Here is a 15,107-nt window from a genome sequence, read left to right as displayed (position 1 = left end):
CTAAAATATGAATCCAGAACAAGGTTTTAAAAAGGCAAAATAATTATTGCAGCATCATTATGGCAACGAACATAAAATCACAAGGGCCCACATAGACAAGATTCTTTCTTAGTCAGCAATAAAACCAGAGGACATAAAGGCTTTACAAGCAGATGCACTCTTTCTGAGAGGATGCTGTGATGCAATGGAAAGTAGTGTACACTTGCAAGAGCTGAATTTGCTTAGTAATTGGTTGATTATTATAAACAAATTGCCTGATAAGATTAACGATTTATGGAGAACCAAAGTTGCAGAGCTTAAGATGCTTCCTGGAAGGGGCATCACTTGAGGATGTTGTACAATTTTTGGAATGGCATGTGCATGTTAACACTGTACCAGCATTTGGAATTATTAAGGATACTTCAACAGTTCCTAAAGATGTAAAGAAATCTAGTCTTGTCTCAATATACCACAAAGGAAAGTACCTTTGTTACTGCTGTGTCAGATACAAGAACAGGAAAGAACAAGGAAACAAAGGAAAAAGAAAATCAGACTGTTCAGGAAAGCTGTTTGTAATGCAAAGATAAGCATGCTTTATAAAAATGTTGGAGAAAAAGTTGTATGAGGAGAGATTAACTTTTTTAAAGAAGAATGGAATACATTTCAGTTACTTGTGTTAAGAACACATCAGCAAAACTTGTAATAAGCGACTCAGCTGTGATATATGCAGTTTAAAGCATCCCAAGTTACTGCATACTCAATGAAGTAAAGTTGAGAAGGATGTCAAACAATCTGAATCCAAGAGTAAAGAGACGGTCAGAAAGGATGCTTCCGTTTCGGTTCAGACACACAGTCTTATTGGGGCCAGTGGCAAAGCCATCTAAAAAGTTCTTGTGCAGGTTGAAGCTAAAAAGGGGAGCTTCATACTGAAGACCTATGCATTTCTAGATTTAGGAAGACCTGCATCATTTTGAACTATTGAATTAATGAATAAATTTAATCTTCATGGGGGGGAAAAAAAATCAACAAAAAAAAAAAAAAATCGCAGATCATATTGATGAAAGATGAAAGGAACATTGAAACTAATATAGTTTCAGGTTTAGAGATTGCTGGATTGAATAGCAATGAATTTTGCGATCTTCCAAGTGTATATACTCAGAAGACACTGCCTGTGAATAAGGAGAATATTCCATATAAGGATGATATCAAACAGTGGGCTCATCTAAAAGATGTTTGCTTACCTAAGATTGATGCCAAGATTGAAATGTTAATTGGATTGGATGTACCAAAAGCTCTCAAACCTCTATAAGTAATAAGAGTCAAAATGACAGATTTTATGGTGTGAGAACATTATTTGGATGGACAATCAATGGACCATTAGGAGGAAAAATTAATAATGATCAGGAGACATTGAATGTGAATGTCAACCGAATTTCAGCTGTAAAATTTAATGATCTGTGGGAAAAACAGTTTAAAATTGATTTTCCTGAATGTCTCACAGATATTCAAGAACCTTCAAGGAGGATAAGCAGTTTCTGGATTTAGTTTCAAATTCTGTTCAACATGTTGATGGTAATTACTATACAATATTACCTTTGAAGAGAAATTTGTATGCCAGATAATAAAATAATTGTAGAACAGTGTATGCTGAATTTAAAGAGAAAATTCAAGAGAAATTCTTCCTTCCATTTGCAATATATGTGACAGATTATAAATATGTTTTTGGGAGTTAAATTGGGGCAGGTTTTTTTTAAAACAGATCTTATTTAAAATACTGGAAGTCTGCTTATGCTAGACATGCCGGTGCCTAGAGACTTTGCAAAAGGTTTAGAGAGGGCCCAAGAGACTTCACTAATGGGTCTTCTTTATAAAAACAGATGAAAGAAATTGTCAGAGCTGCAGACTGTCTGGAGAGGAACTAGCTGTTCTAAGAGGGTTGTGTGATTTTTGGAAGCAGAGAGAGAGGGAAAGGAAGAGAGAGAGAGAGAGAGATCAGTTCTGCAGTTTTACAGTCAGCAGCAGCAGCTGGGACTGGAACAGGACAAGCTGGCAAGCTTGTGGAAAACCCCATTTGGAAGACAGAGAGTAAGTACTTAGTTCAGCCTGGACAAAACCATTGTGGTATATGCAAGAGGAGAGGACTAGGTGCCTAATGTTTCACTCGAAAAAGGTGAAACAAAAAGGAAATCTGTGGTGACCTGAAAGAAAGAGGTCATCATCTGGAAAACCACAATGGGGAGTTATGGGTGTCCAGCGTACAACAAATCTCTCTCTCTAAAACTGACAAGAACCTTCCTGAGTGGTAACCACTTACCTTTCAAGCATCAAAGCCTAGTGAACTTTACAAATGTTAAATTCTGTGCACAGTATAAGAATTACCTGCAAACAGCAAACTTGGAGGAATGAGAAGTGAGATTGGACTGTGAATCAAATAACTTTTCTGAACTTACACACATATTACATACATATGCGCTTAGAATTAGAAGGTCGTTTTTATGTTCAAAGATAATTAAAAGCAACTTTTGTTCAAGCAACAAAAGTTGCTTGGTGAATATCTATTGCTACTGGGTTTTGGGGTCCTCTGGGCTCATAACATAAACAAATATCATGTTTGACATGATAGCCAAGGGAAATGTAGAAAAGGTATCAGAAGATATCTTGGAACATAAAGGTGGTAAAAAAAAACGGTATTTAATTCATCATGGAGTTATACATCCATAAAAGAAGAAACTATGCGTAGTATTTGATTGTAGAGCATCATTTCAAGGAGCTTCATTGAATTCTCAACTTCTACAAGGTCCAAACTTAACTAATAGTTTAATAGGTGTTCTGATATGATTTTGTAAAGAGCCTATTATAATTGCTGCAGATATTGAAATGATGTTCCATCAAGTAAAAGTACCACAAGAAGATCTTTTTTTTTATGATTGTTGTGATGTCCTAATGGGAATTACAGTAGACATGATTCAGTGCAGAGAGACAATTCATCTATTTGGAGCAACTTCGTCACCGAGTTGTGCAAATTTTGCTCTCAGGAAATGTGCTGAAGATAATGAAGAGCAACTTAGTTCTCAAGCTATAAGCATCATCAGAAATATTTTCTAAGTTGATGATTGTCTTACTTCAGTGGTTTCAGAAAAAAACAATAGATCTTTATCGAGTTAAAGGAGAATTGTAATAATGGATTGTAGAAATGGATTAGCAACAATCGAGATGTTGGCTGTTATTCCTAAGGCAGAAAGAGCGAAGGAGATAAAACATCTTGACTTGGATTGCAACGTTCTACCTGTTGAAAGAATTCTAGGGGTGCAATGGTCTGTTCAATCTGATGTTTTTCAAATTCAAGATTGTTTTGAAAGAATGGCCTTTAACAAGAAGAGGTATTCTTTTAATTGTAAGTTCATTATACAATCCTTTGAGAATATTAGCATCAGTAGTATTAATTGCCAAGAAAATTCTACAAGAATTGTGTAGAAGAAAATTTGGATGGAATGAAACTATACCAGAATCCACCACACAAGATTGGATAAAGTGGATTTTAAAAAATTTTAATAATTTTTTATTTAGTACTTCACCGTGAACCACGTCAATAACAATATATACAAATATTCAGTATTAAAATATACACAGTGACATTTTCATTTCCCCTCCCTTCCCCTGACCCCCTATAACTTAAAGCAAGAAATGAAAGAAGTAAATAAACAATAGAAGAACACCAAAAAAAGAAGAAATCGTGTCGTCCAATATTTAATATTTAATTATTTTCATACGTCAAGAGATGGAGGTCTGAAATTGGCAGTTTCTAATAAAGTCTATGTATGGTTCTCAAATTTGTTCAAATACAGCATATTTGTCTTTTAGATTGCAGGTAATTTCTTTTCTAATGGAATACATGTTCATTTCTATGTACCACTGTTGTATTTTTCAGGTTGCTTCCATTTTCCAAGTTATCATTATTCACTTTTTTGTTGTTGCGAGCGCAATCATAATAAATCTTTTTTGAATTCTGTCTAATTTTAGACCTAATTCTTTATCTTTTATGTTGTTTAACAGGAAGAATTTGGGTCATTTGGTATCTTATTTTTTGGAATTCTATTTAATATTAGGTTTAAATCCTACCAAAAAGTTTTCACTTTTGTACCTGCCCAAATTGCGTATATTGTTGTTCAAATTTCTTGTTTACAACGGAGGCATTTGTTTGATATTGTTGGATTCCATTCTTTTAACCTTTGAAGTGTAACATATAGTCTATGAAGCCAATTGTACTGTATTATACAAAACCGAGTATTTATTGTATTAATCATGGTTCCTACACATAGTTCCTACACATAGTTTCATTCTTTATTTGTATTTTTAAATCTTTTTCCCAGCCTTGTTTGGGTTGATATATTGCTTCATCATTTTCCTTGTTTTGCAATTTGCTGCACATGTTTGTGATTAAAAAAATTATCGTAGTGTCGGTAATTAAGTTTCATAACAGCTACTCTCAGGTAATCTTACGCTAGTTCCCAACTTTTCTTTTAAACAAGTTTTCAACTGATAGTATGAAGATATTGTACTATGTGGTATTCCATATTCATTTTTTTTAACTGTTAAAATGTCAATAAAATTTTTCCCAAAAAGAAAACTTTTATTCTTTTAATTCCTTTTCTTGCCCATTTCTTAAAAAAAAAATTGTCTATTGTAAAAGGAATTAATGGGTTTTGCATTAGTAACATTTTTGGTATTTGATACATCTTTCGCTCCAGATGTATTCTCTTCTATATTTTTAGTATATCATGTAGTATTGGTAGATTGTTATATTGCACCAGTTTCTCATCTCACTTATAGAGTAAATGTCCATAGACCTTTTCTCCTAATTTATATAATTCTATCTTGAGCCAATCCGGTTTTTCTCCTGTCTAATAAAAATCTGGTAGCTATCTTGACTTTGCTGCCCTGTTATAGTTTTTGAAATTTGGTAGTTGCAATCCTCCTTGTTTATATACCCATGTTAATTTTTCAAAAACCACTCTTGGTTTTTTTACCTTTCCATAGAAACTTTCTCATTAATTTATTTAATTTCCAAAAAAATTCCCATCAAGGGAATCAGTAGCATTTAGCCGTGGAAATACATTCATCTTGATGCAGTTTACTCTCCCCATTAGAGTTAGTGGTAAATTTTTCCATTTCTCTAAGTCTACCTGTATTTTCTTTATTAACAGATGGTAATTTAATTTATACAAATGATTTAAATTATTATTTATCCTGATACCTAGGTAACATATGGCCTGTGATTGCCATTTAAAAGAGGATTCCCTTTTACATTTTGTATAATCGACTTTGTTCATTGGCATCACTTCACTTTTATCAATATTAACCTTGCATCCTGATATTGTCCCATATTCTTTCAATTTTGTATGTAACATTTTTATTGATTTATCTGGATTGGTTAAATATACTATAATGTCATCTGAAAATCATCTAATTTTAAACTCTTCCTCTTTTACTTTTATTCCCTTTATCGTAGGTTCTTTACTTATTAGGTCTACCAATGGCCAAAGCAAACAGGGAAGATGATAATGGGCATCCCTGTCTTGTTGACCTACTCAATTTAAAGTGGTCTGAAACATATCCATTTGTGACCACTTTTGCCAAAGGACCGATATACAGTACTTTAAACAAAGGACTCTACATCACCTTTGTTGACCTCACCAAAGCCTTCGACACCGTGAGCAGGAAAGGGCTTTGGCAAATACTAGAGCGCATCGGATGTCCCCCAAAGTTCCTCAACCTGATTATCCAACTGCACGAAAACCAACAAGGTCGGGTCAGATACAGCAATGAGGTCTCTGAACCCTTCTCCATTAACAATGGCGTGAAGCAAGGCTGTGTTCTCGCACCAACCCTCTTTTTAATCTTCTTCAGCATGATGCTGAACCAAGCCATGAAAGACTCCAACAATGAAGACGCTGTTTACATCCGGTACCGCACGGATGGCAGTCTCTTCAATCTGAGGCGCCTGCAAGCTCACACCAAGACACAAGAGAAACTTGTCCGTGAACTACTCTTTGCAGACGATGCCGCTTTAGTTGCCCATTCAGAGCCAGCTCTTCAGCGCTTGACGTCCTGCTTTGCGGAAACTGCCAAAATGTTTGGCCTGGAAGTCAGCCTGAAGAAAACTGAGGTCCTCCATCAGCCAGCTCCCCACCATGACTACCAGCCCCCCCACATCTCCATCGGGCACACAAAACTCAAAACGGTCAACCAGTTTACCTATCTCGGCTGCACCATTTCATCAGATGCAAGGATCGACAATGAGATAGACAACAGACTCGCCAAGGCAAATAGTGCCTTTAGAAGACTACACAAAAGAGTCTGGAAAAACAACCAACAGAAAAACCTCACAAAGATAAGCGTATACAGAGCCGTTGTCATACCCACACTCCTGTTCGGCTCCGAATCATGGGTCCTCTACCGGCATCACCTACGGCTCCTAGAACGCTTCCACCAGCGTTGTCTCCGCTCCATCCTCAACATCCATTGGAGCGCTTTCATCCCTAACGTCGAAGTACTCGAGATGGCAGAGGTCGACAGCATCGAGTCCACGCTGCTGAAGATCCAGCTGCGCTGGATGGGTCACGTCTCCAGAATGGAGGACCATCGCCTTCCCAAGAACGTGTTATATGGCGAGCTCTCCACTGGCCACCGTGACAGAGGTGCACCAAAGAAAAGGTACAAGGACTGCCTAAAGAAATCGCTTGGTTCCTGCCACATTGACCACCGCCAGTGGGCTGATATCGCCTCAAACCGTGCATCTTGGCGCCTCACAGTTTGGCGGGCAGCAACCTCCTTTGAAGAAGACCGCAGAGCCCACCTCACTGACAAAAGGCAAAGGAGGAAAAACCCAACACCCAACCCCAACCAACCAATTTTCCCCTGCAGCCGCTGCAACTGTGTCTGCCTGTCCCGCATCGGACTTGTCAGCCACAAACGAGCCTGCAGCTGACGTGGACTTTTACCCCCTCCATAAATCTTCGTCCGCGAAGCAAAGCCAAAGAATCCAATTAATGAATTTTTCCGGAAACTTGAATTTCTGTAGTACTTTAAACGGGTAATTCCATTCCTCCCTATCAAAAGCTTTCTCTGCATCAAGAGCCACAGCCACAGTTGGTGTTTTATTTATTTGTGCTGTATGGATTAAATTAATAAATTTACAGTCATTATCTGCCACTCTTCTATTTTTAACAAATTCTGTCAGATCTAGCGTCATTAATTTCGGTACACAGTCTGTTAATCTATTTGGTAGCAATTTTGCAATTCATTTATAATCCGTTTTAGTTAAGATATGAAGCCAGTAACAACGGGTCTTTTACTGTTTTTGGAATTACTGTGATTATTGCCATTTTACATGAGTCAGGCAAATTTTGGGTCTCTTCCACCTGTTTCATTACCTCCAAGAGGGGCAGAATTAATAAATTATCGAATACCTTATAAAATTCTGTAGGGAATCCATCTTCGTCTGGCGCTTTATTATTTGGTAATGTCATTAGTGTATCATGTAGTTCTGTAATTGTCTGGGGCTTTAGTAATTTATTTTGATCTTCCATTTGTTATTAGGGTAATTCAATGTTTGACAGAAACTCATCTATTTTTGTCATTCTTCCCTGGGGTTTTGATTTGATACAATCGCTTATAACATTTAAAAAAATGTTTTAATTAATCTCTAATGGGTTATATAAATTTGTCTGTAACAGAATTTGCATTTGTCTCCAAATAAATTTTAATTTGTTGTTCTATATATTCCCTAGTCTTGCCTTTTTAACAATATGGGGTTTAGTCTCCATCTATATGTTATCGGCGGAATATCCTCTAAAGCAATTGTGAACAGTCTGATAAAAGTCTTGCCTTATATTCAGTCTTTTGTACTCTTTCTTGAATCTGTGCTGACAAACAAGAGCATATCCATCCTAGAATAGGTTTTATGTCTGTTTGAATAATATGAATAATCTCTTTCTTTTGGATGTTGTTTTCTCCATATATCAATTATCTTCATGTCATGCATTGAGTTTAATGCTTTTTTTTTTTACAATCGTCTTCCTGGTTTTATCTATTGATGCGCCAAGGTTAAAATTAGAGTCTCCCCCTAGTAAAATGTGTCCCTATGTGTCTGCTATCTTCAAAATAAATGCTTGCATAAGCTCCTGGCCATCTTCATTACGTGTATAAATGTTCAACAAGTTCCAAGATTCTGAAAAAATATGGCACATCATCATTACATATCTACCTGCTGGGTCTGTTATTAGATTCTTTATCTTAATTGGCAGATTCTTATTAACTAGTATAGCAACTCCCCTGGCTTTTGAATTGTACGATGATGCCACTTCGTGGCCAACCCAGTCTCTCTTCAGTTTGCGATGTTCTAACTCAATTAAGTGTGTTTCTTCTATAAATGCTATATCTATTTTCTTCTTTTTAAGTAGGGTCAGTAACTTTTTTCTCTTAATTTGATTGTGAATTCCATTAATATTAAATCATATATTTAATATATTCATCTTATCCATCCATTTTCACCTCTATTCCACCTCTTAAACCCCTCCATCTCCCTTCTAAATTCACTCTTTAGATTGTTCTTACTGTTTACTATATGTGATGACACAATTAGTAGGAAAATAACAAAAACCATAAGAAAACCAAAGAATAATATTAAAGAAAACCAGATCAAATCCCCCTTTAATGAGTTGTACTTGCCACATTGCAAGGCAACCACAACTCCCTTTTCTACGTGGGTGGCGGTGTATACTACAAATGTCAACAGATTTTGCAGTGGGCAGATCCTCCCCCCCTCCCTAGCCACACCCCAGAGAACTCACTATATATTATTATATATTTTTCACCTCTTTTTCTTGAATGTGTAATCAAGCTTTTAACATCCAAACTTATTTATACACATTATCCTAACAGTCTTTTTATTATTTCCTTTATCCTCTTCTTGCTGCTTATTTGGTAATTGGTCTGCAAAGTGATGAGGTTCTTCTGGATCTGAAAACAGTCTATTTTGCCCACCAGGGATAAATATCTTCAACACTGCTGGATGCCATAACACAAAGTTATAACTTTTTTTCCATAGTACATTTTTTGTTAAATTAAACTCCTTACGCTTCTTTAAAAGTTTGAAGCTTATATCTGGATAAAAAAATATTTTTTACCATTGTACACCAATGGTTCCTTATTTTCTTTCACTCTTCATTGCCAGTTCATTTTCTCTCTTGTTGCATATCGTAGTAGTTTTATTAGTATGGAACACGGTTTCTGCTATGACTGCGGGTTTGGCGCCAATGCTCTGTGGGCTTTTTCAATTTCTATTTTTTCTTGGAGTTCTTCTACTCCCAAGATCTGTGGGATCCATCTTTTTAAAAAAAATCCTTTTATATCTGTCCCTTCTTCGCCTTGTTTCAGGCCCACTATTTTTATATTATTACATCTGCTGAAATTCTCTAAAATGTCAATTTTTGGGCCAATGAGTTGTGTGTCTTCTTAATCTCCTTATCTCTACTTCCAATTTTTCTTTTAAATCATTCACTGCCATTTCCACGCCTGTCACTCTGTCTTCCACTTTATCACTTTGCTTTCTCATTTCTGCCATGGCACTCTCCATTCTTTGTATTTTTACATCTGTTTTTTTTAAAAATAGTACTGAACTCAGTCATTATTGTTTCCATTAAAATCTTTATTTGACTGTCAAAGTGTTCCTTATCTACCATCTGCTTCTGTTTTTTACCTTGTATTTTTTATTGTACATCTTTATCTTTTTCTTGATCTTCTTTCTCTTGCTCCATTTCTTGGCTCCATGGTGATCTTGCTTCTATCGTTGCCTTCCCAGCGGCTTCTCCCATTATAGAGTCAGCATCTTGCTGTCAGTGTCCGTTCCCTTCAGCGTACTCTTTAGTGTGCTGGCATTTCTTTTTCAGGCTCTGCAAGCCAGCGTTCTCAACCGCCTTGGGGGAACGTCGTCCCGGAGCTGCCTGATTACTGGCTTTCCAGCTCAGGCCATCCTCTTTGAAAGAGCTCCATGTTCACGGACTCCGGTAAGGCCTTCCTCTTTTTTTTCTGGTGATTTCTTCACCTCTTCTTTGCTTGTCGTTGTAGTTTTTCCTTCTTTGGGGCCATCTTTAAGTTCTTCTTGTACCTTTTATCTTGAAGCTTTTTAAAGTTTTACTTCTCTGCTTTGTTCTTCTACCTTTTTTTTCAACTTTCTCTGTGGAGGGCTGGTTTTCCCTAATCAGCCACTACTCCATCACATGACCACCCAGATAAATTGGATTGAGAGTCTTAAATTGTTAGAAAATTTTGAAATCAACAAATGTTTTAAACTAACAAACTTTGGAATTGCTACGTTTGCTCAGTTACACCATTTTGCTGATGTAAGTGAAGGTGGTTTTGGTCCTGTCAGATGTTTAGTATTACAAAATAACCAAGAGCAAGTACATTGTGGATTTGTTATGGGAAAAGCCAGAGTGGCCCCATTAAAGCCAGTCACCACACATCAGATGGAATTGAACGCTGCTACTATGGCAAGCAAAATGGACACTATGTAAAGAAGAGAATTACAGATGGAGTTTTGGACTTTGAGTACATCAGTGCTTAAATACATTAATAACAAAACCCAGAGTTAATGAAATCGAAAAGGTTTCTCATGCTAATCAATGGAGGTATGTTAAAACAGTGGATAATCCAGCTGATATGGCTTCACAAGGATCAAAAGTTCAATCTTTTCTGAAAAGAGCCAATACATGGGCATACGGTCCTCATTTTCTTTCGCAACCTGAAGAAAGAGAATCTGAAGACTTAAAAGAGTTATAACCTAACAGTTGATGAGTCAGAAAATGCTGAATTGGAGATAATATGTTTTTGACAGAAAAAGGCATTTGATAACGAGATATCAAAATCAAAGAAAGATCTGAATGGTACAAAAAAGTCATGTTTACAAGCTAAATCCTATTCTTGAAAATTATTTTTGAGAGTAGGAGGAATATTGGAAATAGCAATAATGCCAGAAGAGAAACATCTAATTATATTAACTAAGGAATTTTCATATTTCTGACATGATTGTTCGACACATGCATGAGAGAACAGGTCATGGTGGTTATAATCATGTGTTATCAGAACTGCGCCATAAATATTGGATATTTGGTGCTTCAACATTGATCAAAATAATTATATAAAAATATGTTAACCTATCTAAACCTTTGATGCCTCCAGGTCAATTTCAAAAAGAAGATATCTATGCAAGACGCGGGTAGAAACAAGTGCAATTTCTTGCATATTTATTTTGGAAAAGATGGATTAAAGATCTTTCATTATAACAGGAACAACAAATATTGTTGCTAAACGCAATTTTGTATGTGGAGATATTGTAATTATCATGGGCGATTCTTCACCAAGAAATTCTTGGTTGCTTGGGAAAAGTGTGGATACAGATCTAGACAAGAAATTATTTGTTCGGCAAGTGAAGATTAAAACCAAGACTGGTTACTTAAGTAGACCTATTATTAAAATCTGTCTTTTACAGGAGGCTGAAAGTTTTGATTTCTAATCTTACACTTTCTATATTTACTTGTGCATTTAGTAATTAGAGGCCAGAATGTAAAGGTTAAAACCTTGTGTTTTTGATTCTTAGTTAATTTGTGCCTGTCTCTTTAAGAGAATTATTGTTTATAGTGTTACCATAGTGACTAAGATGTAACATCTACCCAGACTATCTGCTCTCTTTTTCTACAAGATGTGAAGGAAGCATGGAACGAGAAATTTTCCTTTGAATTTTTGTATCTCTTAAGTTTTTATATCTTTATATACCTTTGTATCTTTATACAGTAAATGCTTTGTTATTCACTTTTATGAAAGTCTTGTGGCGAAGCTATGCAAAATGTTTATCTGTTCTATAAACAAATTAAAACTACAAAGTAACAGCCTCAGAGTTTGGTTTATTGGATTAAAGAGATCTAAATTTGGGATATCACAGCTCACGCTTTGGAAGGTGATATTTTGAAATTAGGATATATTAGAATAAGTGTCGTCTATATATTAGCCCTTGCATTCCAGGAATCATCCTGGTAAAGCTTCTCTGTACTCTCCCCAACATTATTACATCCCTTCTAAGATAAGGGACCCAAAACTGCACACAGAACACCAACTAATGTCTCACCAGTGCCCCATTGAGCCTCATTAGCACCTTCTGGTGGTTAACCTTTAGTTACCCTGCACAAGGGCCCCCAAATCCCTTAATATCAATACAGGCGTATCAATTCCTGATTTGATAGTTGGGAAGACTAAACAGGGAAGTTGAATGGGATCTTTGCAGAACCCTTCAATGTCTCTAAAATTACCTGTTTCTTAGTGGTTATGGACCCAAAACAAAATTGCAGAAACAGATCATTGGTGAATATGGAAAGATATTGCTTTTAACTTTAGATTCCAGCATCTGCCAGAGGATCTCAATGGGTTGAGCAGCACTGGGCCCATCCCAATGTCACCAAAACTAATGGAACTTGAACAAGATCATTAAGTAGTTCCCTGGTGATTCAGATCAAATATGGGGAAAGTCTTGTGACTAGAGTCTGCACTAATTATGAAACAACCATTCCACTGGACAACATGTGGGAACTATGCTATCAAGTAATGGAGGTCACAGGGACAGTGGATAGGTCTACATTGAATGTGGCAGTGTGATACTGGATCTTTCACCTTCTATGAAGGACTTTTCCATTTTTTTTAGGAAGATGGTGCTAGAACACAGTAACTCTTTTCCAGTCTTTGCATGAAGGGTTTAATGTCAGATCCAGAAAGAGTCTTGACATTATCAAATACAGCCATTCCCTGACATTCATCCAAATTTTGTTCTGACCAACTGGTCAAATCTTGAAATGGACACAAGCCGGACATATGCCAGTATGGCGTGTAGAAGTCATATACCTGTACAGCATTCTTTGGGATTTAATACATTAATGGTTTAATCCAGCACGAAAATTCGTTAAGATTTACTTGAATAATGTATGTTAACTGAATGACAACAGAGAGCGAGAACTGAGAGAGATGCTGTAATGTACACAATGCCAGGATATCGTTTGACAGTCATTATCATACACATGCAAGCACGGACATATCACCAAGTGTAATTTTTATATTAACATTTTTTTTTCTTTATACAGTATTTCTTTCAGTCGTATGTATGGATGATCTTAAGTCACATAGGTCATAAGTAGGGGAGAGGCTGTATAGAGCAATTTCTAGAATCCAACATAGTCTAACAACACTTTCGTAACTTGTGAAACTTTTGTATTTTCCATCATGTTTGGAGTAGACATCATTGACCAAAGGACCTGTTCCTATGTTCTTCAACTTTTTTTACAAGCACCCAAGCTTCCAGTTCAGCTGTTACAACAAACGCTAAACTCCAACTCAAAAAAATGATACCTCCTATTCTAATTATCAACCCCATGAACATATTTTATACTTATAAATTTTTTTAAACATCCTTACCTGCTTCAGCTTCTAGAATACAATCATTTTCACAGGACTGAACATTTTCCTCTGCACCTTCTGTTTCTTTACACATTTTACAGATGTAGCATTCTTTTATCAAAATGCCCTCATTATTTTCCAAAGATTTGTCGCATTCCATGTGAATCCACCTAAAGACCAGACAACAAATGCATAGTTACATTCTTTCAATTACCACACGAGGGAAAGTTATAGCTACAACAAACAATAAATCTATATGTTTGCTGGGTTATATTGGATGCAAATTGAGTCCCTGGACTCTTCTTCAGAACAAGATCTTTTATGGTGCATTAACACTATTATAATTACTCTCGAGGCTTAATTAACAAGCAGGAAACTCAGCCAGGAGTTCCTTTTTGATTCCAAGTAATTTTCTTGGGTGTGCCCTTCTGGGTGCAGGATACACATCAGGAAAGCTTCAGTTCTCGGCTTAATGCAACCTAGATTGTATACCTAAAATGGATGAGAGGGGGGGGTGGGGGGGGTGGCTTGGGAGGAGGGAGGGGGGGGGGGAGAAAAAGTCACTGTATATGTGTGAAAAAGAAAAAGTGTATATCATGGCTAACGTGATTTATGGTGTGAAAAATAAAAAAATTAAAAAAAAAGGAAAGCTTCAGTTCTCATGTTCCCATTTTTCATATTCAGCCACATACAAGAATGTTCTTTAAAATAAGACACAGAACATAGTCAAACCATTCCCAGGAAAGGAGTGGGGACAGAAGTGGCTAGGGAAGAAACTTCAATAAGATAAAAGATGAAGCCAAAGTGAAAGAAAACTGAAAATATTTCAACATAGGTTACTTTCCAACAGTCAAAAGACTGCGTTACAAGTTCACTGCTCAGCAGCCTGTTACAAATGAAGACCGTTATCAGAATTTAATGTTAACTATAAAGTGATAACTATGTGCTTTAATCAAATGATCAACAAGATCTTCAAAAAGAATCAGAAGTTACACAGAGCTTTCCAACTGATGCTGCTCAACCCACTGAGTTCCTCAAGCAGATTGTGTTTTGTAACACAAAGCAAGTATAACCTGAAAATGATACTTACTGTGTTAATTTTTTTGGGAGATAAAAGGCTTTAAAGAATACACTGAAACATCAGTTTTATTAACTAAAAATTACTCTTATGTACTTCCTTTGGGGATCTTCCAAGCTTCACCATCAGTCTATAAGGCCATGTAACCGATTGATTCCCATGAGTGATGAATAAAGTATAAAGCTGATCAAAAAAATGGGAGTGTGTGGGCCAACAATTTGAGTTTTCCTTTTTGATGGATCAATTCATTCAAAAATATGACATCAGACAAGTGTATAATCTGATTACTTATTAAACACATTTTCCTCTTAAATGCTCTTTACTTGCAGATCAATGAATGTATCGATTTCTGTTCTGTTAAAGATTCTGCTAACATTCATGCATTTAACATTCATGGCATCACAACTCCAAGGACTCCCAAGAGCACAATCTGCCAGTGAAGAATTAATGACTAATCATCAATCAAGGTGTCTGCATCCTATTAGTTCAATGTTAATCGTTTTGGCACAGCTTCATTATGGGAGATTCCAAAAAACAAAGAATCATTAAT

General features: G+C 36.2%; 1 protein-coding gene across 19 annotated transcripts in view; it reads right to left on the bottom strand.

Moving 5' to 3' along the window:
* Positions 1-15,107, bottom strand: part of kmt2ca (lysine (K)-specific methyltransferase 2Ca) — a 495,715-nt gene that overhangs the window by 229,823 nt on the left and 250,785 nt on the right. For all 19 annotated transcript variants that reach the window (XM_069914823.1, XM_069914812.1, XM_069914813.1 and 16 more), the window contains one exon: positions 13,498-13,649. In XM_069914823.1, coding sequence (XP_069770924.1) covers positions 13,498-13,649 — 152 coding nt within the window. The remainder of the gene's footprint in view (positions 1-13,497; positions 13,650-15,107) is intronic.

The sequence above is a fragment of the Narcine bancroftii genome, chromosome 1 (genome assembly GCF_036971445.1).
Source record: "Narcine bancroftii isolate sNarBan1 chromosome 1, sNarBan1.hap1, whole genome shotgun sequence".
In the NCBI taxonomy this organism is placed as follows: domain Eukaryota; kingdom Metazoa; phylum Chordata; class Chondrichthyes; order Torpediniformes; family Narcinidae; genus Narcine; species Narcine bancroftii.
This window is presented reverse-complemented; position numbering and strand designations above follow the sequence as displayed.